The sequence below is a fragment of the Cydia fagiglandana genome, chromosome 15 (genome assembly GCF_963556715.1).
Source record: "Cydia fagiglandana chromosome 15, ilCydFagi1.1, whole genome shotgun sequence".
Taxonomy (NCBI): domain Eukaryota; kingdom Metazoa; phylum Arthropoda; class Insecta; order Lepidoptera; family Tortricidae; genus Cydia; species Cydia fagiglandana.
Window position 1 is genome coordinate 1937865 of NC_085946.1, and position 9231 is coordinate 1947095.

Below are 9231 nucleotides of genomic sequence, written 5' to 3' on the forward strand. Positions count from 1 at the left end.
AAGTGGTACGTGTGCTGGACGCCAGCTTCGTACAGCGAGACCATCATCTTTCAAAGCTAAGTATATGTATTTAAAAGAGGACTGGTTAGTCCCATGCACATATTTTCATATATTTATTTATATAGCTGTGTTACTGGCAGAGGGTGTGCTTGCATATGTTCAGGACAGGTCGGAGATGCGTCTGCCGGCTTGTGCCTAGCCTCCTATAGAAGTGGTGTGCGCGTGCCTCCATGAGAGACAAAACATACGCAATGCGACAATATTAAAAACACGTTTTAACATTCCTGACAATATACCAAAAACAATCTACGTAATTCGGTCATTTGGCCACTTCCCCGTGTCTTCTCTATGTTATTATACCTCTATGATTCCCGTAGTTCGTTCGTTTTCGCAAGATGGCGGAACAAGTTCAAGAACTGAAGAAAGTTTTAACGAGTGTTTTGTTATTTGATTGTTGTGCAGTGTTTTGTTAATAAAAGTGAAAATAACAAAGGTGAGTACATTGTGATTGTGTGAAATTTTGAGGAAGTGAATTAATCGAGAACGTGACAGGTAAAAACCTATGCGGTATAGGATCCACTTTGAATCATCGATTTTAATTATCGATCTATATAATTTCGTTTTATGTGAATTAAACAAAGCCTGTACAAGGATTATTAGGCATCCTGTGTGATTGTGAGCGAATACACTATTATAACAAAGAAATAGTCACGCAATTACTTCGTTACAAGAAGTAACGCCATTACGACGCGTAAATAAATAAAAACGTGAGTGCTTACCCACGGGATCATAGATACAGTGATAATTTACGTAATAATTAGATATTTAAGTGATCTTACTTGAAAGAAATATGACTTATTTCTATGCGACTTGACACGTTACTATTATTACTATTTAAAAAATGCGTAAGCACTAATTCGTATACTTGAGAGGAATTAGGTACTTATATCGTTGGGTCAGAGGCTATATATACTCAGAATAATTGTTTGTTGCACTTGAGTACGAAACCCAACTAATATATTGTTATGAAATAGGAATTTCAAGAAATACAGCGTAGTCGGCGTACGAACTGACAATTTTCGAGTCGAGCGTGAAACCAAGGCGTCTCTACGCCAAGCTACTTCTCTGCATGAGGAGGAGGATAAATATTCTTAGACCAAAGTCACAAGGTACGTAAACTCGATTAATATAACGTTAACTTGGTATACAGCCTCATAATATTGTGTATTATTACTGTCAAATTGCATTCTTCAGAAGTTGAATAATTTACTCGAAAAGTTAACCTTATACAGTGTTTACATCTCTAAGAAATAGATGGCGCTCGCAACACATATGACAATAAGTACTAAATATTGTTCTACAGTGATGATGAAATAATAGAGTGGTATTCAAATAATAATTACATATTATTATGATAAATATTTGGGGATATGAAGTCTGTGTTTTAAACATATGGAATATGTTAGATAAATTGCAAATTTGGTAAAGTAAATACTGAATATTAGTATGTATGTACAGATACCAATACATGTACAGGCATGTACTGTAAGTGAGAACTACACTTAGTTCATAAGATGAGAACAAGTTGTATACTTGAATAATGCCATAGTGTGTGGTGTATATGAAACTAATAATAAATGATTTTGGTGTATTCCATGAGTAATTTGAGAATTTAGTAATACACATGATGCTATGTTCATCATCATCATCATCATGTTAGTCCTGTTGTACTATTTGTACTTATTAGAAAGTTGAATTCATTTTGAATAATATTCATATATCAACTACTTGCATATACATTTTATCTGTCATATGATGACATTCCTGTTGGTACAGTGATTCACACTCGGTGGAAATATGAAAATTTGTATAAAGTACTTGACAACATTATTGAGTTCTGTTGTTATAACTTGTTTAAAAATACATTTCCAGAGTGAGAGTGAGAACACTATGGAAGTTATCCTGCTGAATCGCCTGTCCACATTTGCCACAAACATCAAAGAGCATCAAGTAAAAGCATCAGAGCTATGTGCGTGTCGTCCATGGGGAAAAGATCAGCTAGAGCAAGCTGCTATTATCGCCTCCAAACTACAATCTATACTGGGAAGATTCCAAAGTGATCTCTATCAGTACTTCAACCTGTCCAAGGATCCTAACGCCGATGAGATTTCAAATGTAACTGCGATACAGCTAGACGGTGATGAAGTCTTAGCTGAACTTAATGCAAGAATTCAAGCCGATAAGGATACAAGACAAGTCAAATCCGATCCTACAAAAAATAGGAGCAAGTTACCAGAGTTAGATTTAATATCTTTTCATGGTGACGTTCTAGAATGGACTCAATTCTGGGACCAATTCAGTTCCAACATTGATCAAAGGAATATACGAGACGTTGATAAGCTACTCTACCTTAAAGCATCGTTAAAGGGTGAAGCCAAAACCATAATCGATGGTTTAGAAACCACGAATGACAATTATAAGATTGCCATAGATACTCTGAGAGAGAGATATGGCAACAGAGTGCAGATTGTTGATGCCCACTATTCTTCCTTATATAAGATTAAGAAGGCCACAAAGCCAGAAGATTGCAGAAAGACATTAGATGAACTCGAGAGACATCTAAGAGTCTTACAGTCCCTAGGAGAGGATACAAATCAAAACCATTTAAGATTTCTTTTCATGGAAAAGTTTCCGGAAGACATCATTTATGAAATGAAGCTAAAATTGAAGATTGAATCCATTGAGGAAATAAGAAAACAACTAAACGCTATCATATCAGCAAAAGAAGATGCCAAGAGGATAAGCGTTGAGACTAAAGATATGGAAACAACCTTTACTACTGAAACTTTACACATTAGAGATAAATTTGTGAAGAAATCCAACGATAGGAGAATCAAACACAGAGTTATAAATATGAGGGAAAAACCAAATAAATTTAGAAAAAATACATCAACATTTTCAAATACATTCACGCCTAAGAAAAGAACATATAAAGCTAATAGTGAATCGAATAATGCGCAGGCATCTGAAAAACGAAGGAAAATAGAATGTATATTTTGCCAAGAGAATCATTACAATGACGCTTGCACGAAATTTAAGACCTTGGCTGAAAGGAAAGATAAAATACCTAACCGTTGTTACATCTGTTTGAAAATTGGCCATAGACAAAATGAATGTAGAATAACACACATCTGTTATCACTGTGGTGAAAGGAATCAGCATAATAGAGCATTGTGCCCTAAGAAATTGCTCCAAGCAACAGAGACATCATCGTCACAAGATTCCTGTGCCTGAAAGATATGTCTAAACTAGCTATAGAAGAGAATCTTATACATTACAGATTTATACGTGTACCCTTTGCAATCATATCTGAACATCACTTATTCAGTACCAATGATGAATGTTTAAAGAGTCTAGCCAGCGACATCTATGTACATAATATCTGACAGGATCGAATGGAGTCAAAAAAGCGATGAGTCTATACAAAGACAGTAAAATAATATAGATTCCAACTCTAAAGAGCTTAAATATGTAGATGAACATTACAGATGCTAGTACAGATAAAACTGTAATACTCTTGATTTAAAATGGGACTTAGAAAAGGACATGATTTGCCTAAGGATAAAAACACTTGTATGCTTATACAAAGAGAGGTGTTCTGAAGACTTTAAGCAAGTTCATCACATATGCCTACCTAAGAACATAGCGAATAGCCAAGACGGCCAACTTCACTGTTTCATAGATTCGTCTATGTCAGCGTATGCAGCCGTAGTATATTTACTTCAAGGAGACAAGATGAACTTCGTTATTGGCAAGTCAAGATTAATACCCATAAAAGATCAAGATAATCTGAAGATTCCTAAATTGGTACCATTAGGACTTAGGTATCAGACTAATCCAATATGTCATGAAACATCTACAGATATAGAAGGAAACAAGAAAAATAAGAACTTGACTGTAAGATATGTTTTGTCTGAATACAACTCAGCTGATGTAGCAACCAGGCAGACTAATTCGACAGAAGATTTCCAATGATACCTCAGCGGCCCAGAATTTCTGACAGGAGATTCTCACATCTGGCCATGCCGACCCGCAAGAGATGTTACTCTTCGAGCGGGGGAGGGTCTGTCGAACAACATCATACAGAAAGTTGGATTAAACTCAGACAGAAAAAATCAGCTTAATAAGAATATTGACTTGAACAAGACGCATAAGTATCAGAAGGAAACCGGACAAGTCTGTTCAGAAACATAGGCAAGTGAGGATAACAGAATAAGCTCAGAAGTATATAGAGACAGTTTTACCTGGATGAAGTTGACAGTAAGGAGACACATCTGACTCGCTATCTAGGATTGTTCAAAGATGTCGACAGAATCCTTAGATGCAGCGGTTGAACACTGTCTGAAACGAACCTTACAGAAACGTCTACTTGACGATAACCAATTTACTGACCATCATCAAAGAAGTGGAAAGTATTGTGAACACAAGACCCTTGACTTGTATGAGTACTGGTTTGGAACATGTATTGAAACCAGCCGATTTCTTAACACCAGGAAGATGTCTCGACCTCCAGATGTCAGTGAGTAAGGCACCAGTTACAGTCACTGCAACTAAACAAGAGCTCATAGAAAGATGAAGACGAGGTGAGACTATCATGAAGGAATACAGAGAAATATTCATGGATCAGTACTCGTGGAAGTCTAAGGAAATGTTACAAGCATTCAAATAAACTACTAAGAATCAGATCTCACGATGAACCATGTGTTGATGACAGTATATTTATAAGATTTATATTGTACTAGTACCCTTTAGGTCACCGATCTAAAGTCGAATCTGAACCAAACTCGACGAGTGAGAGAATGGAGGTTGAGGAAGATTCGGACTTACCAGTGATACAAAGGCAAGATTATTTCAATATTTAAACGGATGGGAACATGGATAAGACTGATAACATGGACACGGACACGGCACATAGCATAAATAGAATGAAGGAGAAAACTGATGTTACTAATGAAAATGTAGATACAGCAAAATTAGATATGGATTTGAGACTTAAGGACTACCCTAACTTGAGGCTTCGCAATGCAATAGCTTCGCTTCGGTGGGTGTGTCGCGGACTTCCGCGATGTATTATATATATTACACCTGGCAACAGCTTCTATATTGTCTATGGTAAGCAAACCACACTTCCTTTTTCGCTCGTATGAAAGTTGCGAGTAAGTTTGTGAACTTATGATTGATTCATTAAATAAAAGTCCTTAATATAAAGTGGTTTGTATAAAGTGGTACGTGTGCTGGACGCCAGCTTCGTACAGCGAGACCATCATCTTTCAAAGCTAAGTATATGTATTTAAAAGAGGACTGGTTAGTCCCATGCACATATTTTCATATATTTATTTATATAGCTGTGTTACTGGCAGAGGGTGTGCTTGCTTATGTTCAGGACAGGTCGGAGATGCGTCTGCCGGCTTGTGCCTAGCCTCATATAGAAAATGGTCTAGAAGCACCAATAGGCGTGGGGTGCTTAGTCGGCGTCTGCCGGCTTGTGCCTAGCCTCATATAGAAAATGGTCTAGAAGCACCAATAGGCGTGGGGTGCTTAGTTGCGACTAAGCACCAATATCCCTTCACGAGGGACAAGTACACCCCCAACTAATGCCAATATATAGATGTATCTGGTTGAGGCCAGGATACATATACGTTGTGGATCTGAATGGTTAGCGACTAGCGCGGCTAGGCATGCGAACACTCTTTAAGTGTGCCAAGGGATCGATATAGATGTATCTGGTTGCGACTGGGATACATATATATACCTTTAGGGCTGTGGATCCGACTGGTTGCGGCTGGCGCGGCTAGGTTGCGACACAGATAGAACTGTGTGCCTTCAGATCCGTATATAGATGTGACTGGTTGCGACCAGGTCACAGCACCCCTTATCTGGTGCAAAGGTTTAACTTATGAGACTTTCTGAGACATATAGAATTGTGACTATCTTATGCAGACTTGCATACCTATATATATGTATATTTGAGTCCTGCGGGACAATGTGGTATCTTACTATGAATATGAATTTCTGGCTATCTATCCCTACATATACCTACATGTTACAATGTTCTGCATTTGCCTTGAGATATTATATATGTGTTATAATGTGATATAGGCTAGGGATAATTTAGTGACCCATGGTCATAAATATATTTTCTACACAGGTGGTGGCATATGAGCAAGTTAGAGCTGGCAGCTACGCTTGGAGCTCATGAACGGGGAGAAATACTCCATACTCAGCATTATAATAAGGTATGAACCACATTATCCATAGATTAACTGACCTCTCTCCCAATAATATAAGCGAAGCAAAAATGAGTTCTTTAAGATGCAAGTATACATGTCAAGTTGATAGTAGACTCATATTTCATTTAATAAGGTCTTAGAATCTTAAGTAACTTGAATTCAGGCAATCTATTTATTTTAGCATTTTGTATCAACGTCGGTACAACATCTCTATCTAGACACGCGGCAGCGTGTCAAGCCAAGTTCAAGCAAAGGAACTGGCTAGCCAGCGCCGAGTGTAATATTACACGAACCACTTGGTGCCACTTTTGACCCTTCTATAACTCAAAACATCTTTGACGTAAACACATAAAACTACGTGTGTTTAATTATATCCATAAGGATATCTAGAAGCCCAAATTTCATGAAGCTAGCTCAAACGGTTATAAAGATATGAAGGTCAAAAAGTCGTAAATTTTAAGACTGACTTATGACTTATAGTACCTAAACCTAACCTACTTCCAGATGACCTAGAAGGATGAAATTTGGAATCCAGCTTGGTTATTGTGTGTAACCGTAGGAAAAAATCTAAAAATAAAATAAAGTTAAAAAATAGGGGGGGTCCCCATACAAAAAAACCACTTTTTATTGGGACTGACATATAAGTACCTAAACCTAACCTACTTCCAGATGACCTAGAAGGATGAAATTTGGAATCCAGCTCGGTTATTGTGTGTAACCGTAGGAAAAAATCTAAAAATAAAATAAAGTTTAAAAATAGGGGGGGTCCCCATACAAAAAAAAACATTTTTATTGGGACTGACATATAAGTACCTAAACCTAACCTACTTCCAGATGACCTAGAAGGATGAAATTTGGAATCCAGCTCGGTTATTGTGTGTAAGCGTAGGAAAAAATCTAAAAATAAAAAAAAGTTAAATAATAGGGGGGGTCCCCATACAAAAAAATATTTTTTTATTGTAGCGTTGGAACCGTTATAAGCAGATATTTGAAACTACCCCAATATATGTATTATTATATTTGCTATATTAAAATAAAGTTTAGTCAAAAAATAAGTGGTGTCCCCATACAAAAAACTTGTAATACGCTCTAAACAACCGGCCAACGGTGTGTCGTCGGCGGCGCGCGGTACCACATAATTATACAAAGAACAGAAGTAAAAACCATACAGCGGAAACACAAGAAAAAACATTAAATCTCAATACCTGCCTAGTTTTCTTTACAAAAAGTATTGATATCCCACCAAAAACATAAATGTAAAAAAGGAGAGCCAAGTTCAATACAAAAATTATGCTTGGCTGTGGGGCTCGCCGCAAAAAGAATGGAGATCTAAATGAGTGCCACTGCCAAGTTCTATGCAAAATCCAAATATGTATTTATAGGAACCAAATAACATTATAAACAAGTATTAAACTCTATTTCTTTGCTTTATTGGATACCTATAACAATTGCTGTTATTTAAAAAAATGTGAGATCTTAAAGTAGGTTAGATTTGGCTTGGCCAGGTTTTATCAGAATTACAATATATATAAAATGATTGATATAATGAAAACTGGCCAAGTCAAATCTAACCTACTTTAAGATCTCACATTTTTTTAAATAACAGCAATTGTTATAGGTATCCAATAAAGCAAAGAAATAGAGTTTAATACTTGTTTATAATGTTATTTGGTTCCTATAAATACATATTTGGATTTTGCATAGAACTTGGCAGTGGCACTCATTTAGATCTCCATTCTTTTTGCGGCGAGCCCCACAGCCAAGCATAATTTTTGTATTGAACTTGGCTCTCCTTTTTTACATTTATGTTTTTGGTGGGATAATTATTACTTTACTCATATTTGACAGATAAATTATCTTTATCTTTATTTAAAGATTGCATTGATTTATTTTACTGTTTTATTCAATGTACACTGTGGACCCAGGTTAAATTGCATTTCTTGCCTAACAAGCTTCTGCACTTTGGTCGCCGTCTTATTGATCAGCTTACAAGCACTAATGTTTGAGAAACTATTTTAAAATGGGACTAGAAATCCTGGACGACGAAGGAAATCTGTAAGTGAAGCGGAATAAAATCTGCTTCAAAATCGAGTATAATAGTTAACATAGTCTAATAAAACATGGTCTTCTCTTCCCAGAGTGACACAAGCCTACGTCACAATAACATTGCCAATTTATATAGCGCTGTCGCATATTATCATATAGCGCTGCCGCATGATGACGTAGGCTTGTGTCAGTCACGTGACCATGAAAAGACGGGAAGAGAGTACCAGGCGGAGTATATTATTATACCATGAATAGATATGTTTTACAAGGGAGCAAAGTTGTTGTTTAACCCTAAGTGCTGATATTGCAGCACGAACGTAGCCATAGCGTGTGGTTCGAAAAGTGGAATCTTCAGGGTTACGAGGGTTTCAAGGCACAAGGTTTAACCCTTTACCAGGCTAAGGAATATACATTTCCCATATAAGGCACTTCAAACAGTTCTATTTTCAATGAGTAAGACTGACATTCGATTGTCATCTGTGAATTAATGTCAACCTGGCAAAGGGTTTCGTACCTTACATCGTGTGATATATCAAATAAATGGACTTATTACAAGGATCTCGAACATTTCATTCACTACTATTGATGCTGACATTGCTGACCGGACCGGATTGAATTGACCGGACAAAACCCTTTAGCTAAGGAGGTATTTCTGCGGAAAAGGCGCTGGATAGACATGTTTTGCAAAGGCCAAACAACCACCTATCCAAGCAAAGGCTGACTTGGAAAATTCTCGGAAAAAGAGTCGCCCACGTACCACCTGGAGGCGCACAGTGGAAGGCTGCAGCAGTTGGCCTCGGCTGGGCGAGCTGGAGGAGGCCGCGCTGACCCGCAAAAAATGGAAATCCCTTCTGAGAGCCCTACGTCTCTGATGCGGGATAACAGAATATTCATG

General features: G+C 37.2%; 1 protein-coding gene across 2 annotated transcripts; it reads left to right on the forward strand.

Annotated features, from left to right (window-relative positions):
* Positions 1-215: 215 nt before the first annotated feature.
* LOC134671177 (uncharacterized) lies at positions 216-6488 on the forward strand. 2 transcript variants are annotated; one of them, XM_063528959.1, is made up of 3 exons: positions 216-1169; positions 1933-5172; positions 6209-6488. In XM_063528959.1, the coding sequence occupies exon 2, from the start codon at positions 1951-1953 to the stop codon at positions 3292-3294; it is 1344 nt and encodes a 447-aa protein (XP_063385029.1). In that variant the 5' UTR covers positions 216-1169; positions 1933-1950; the 3' UTR covers positions 3295-5172; positions 6209-6488. The 2 variants fall into 2 exon arrangements, with proteins under 2 accessions (XP_063385029.1, XP_063385028.1); XM_063528958.1 differs by lacking the exon at positions 216-1169 and having other exon boundaries at positions 1439-5172.
* The last annotated feature ends 2743 nt before the right edge of the window (positions 6489-9231 follow it).

Excerpts from the sequence above, each read along its gene's own strand:
- LOC134671177 (XM_063528958.1), top strand. The coding sequence starts at position 1,858 with ATGAAAATTTGTATAAAGTACTTGACAACATTATTGAGTTCTGTTGTT.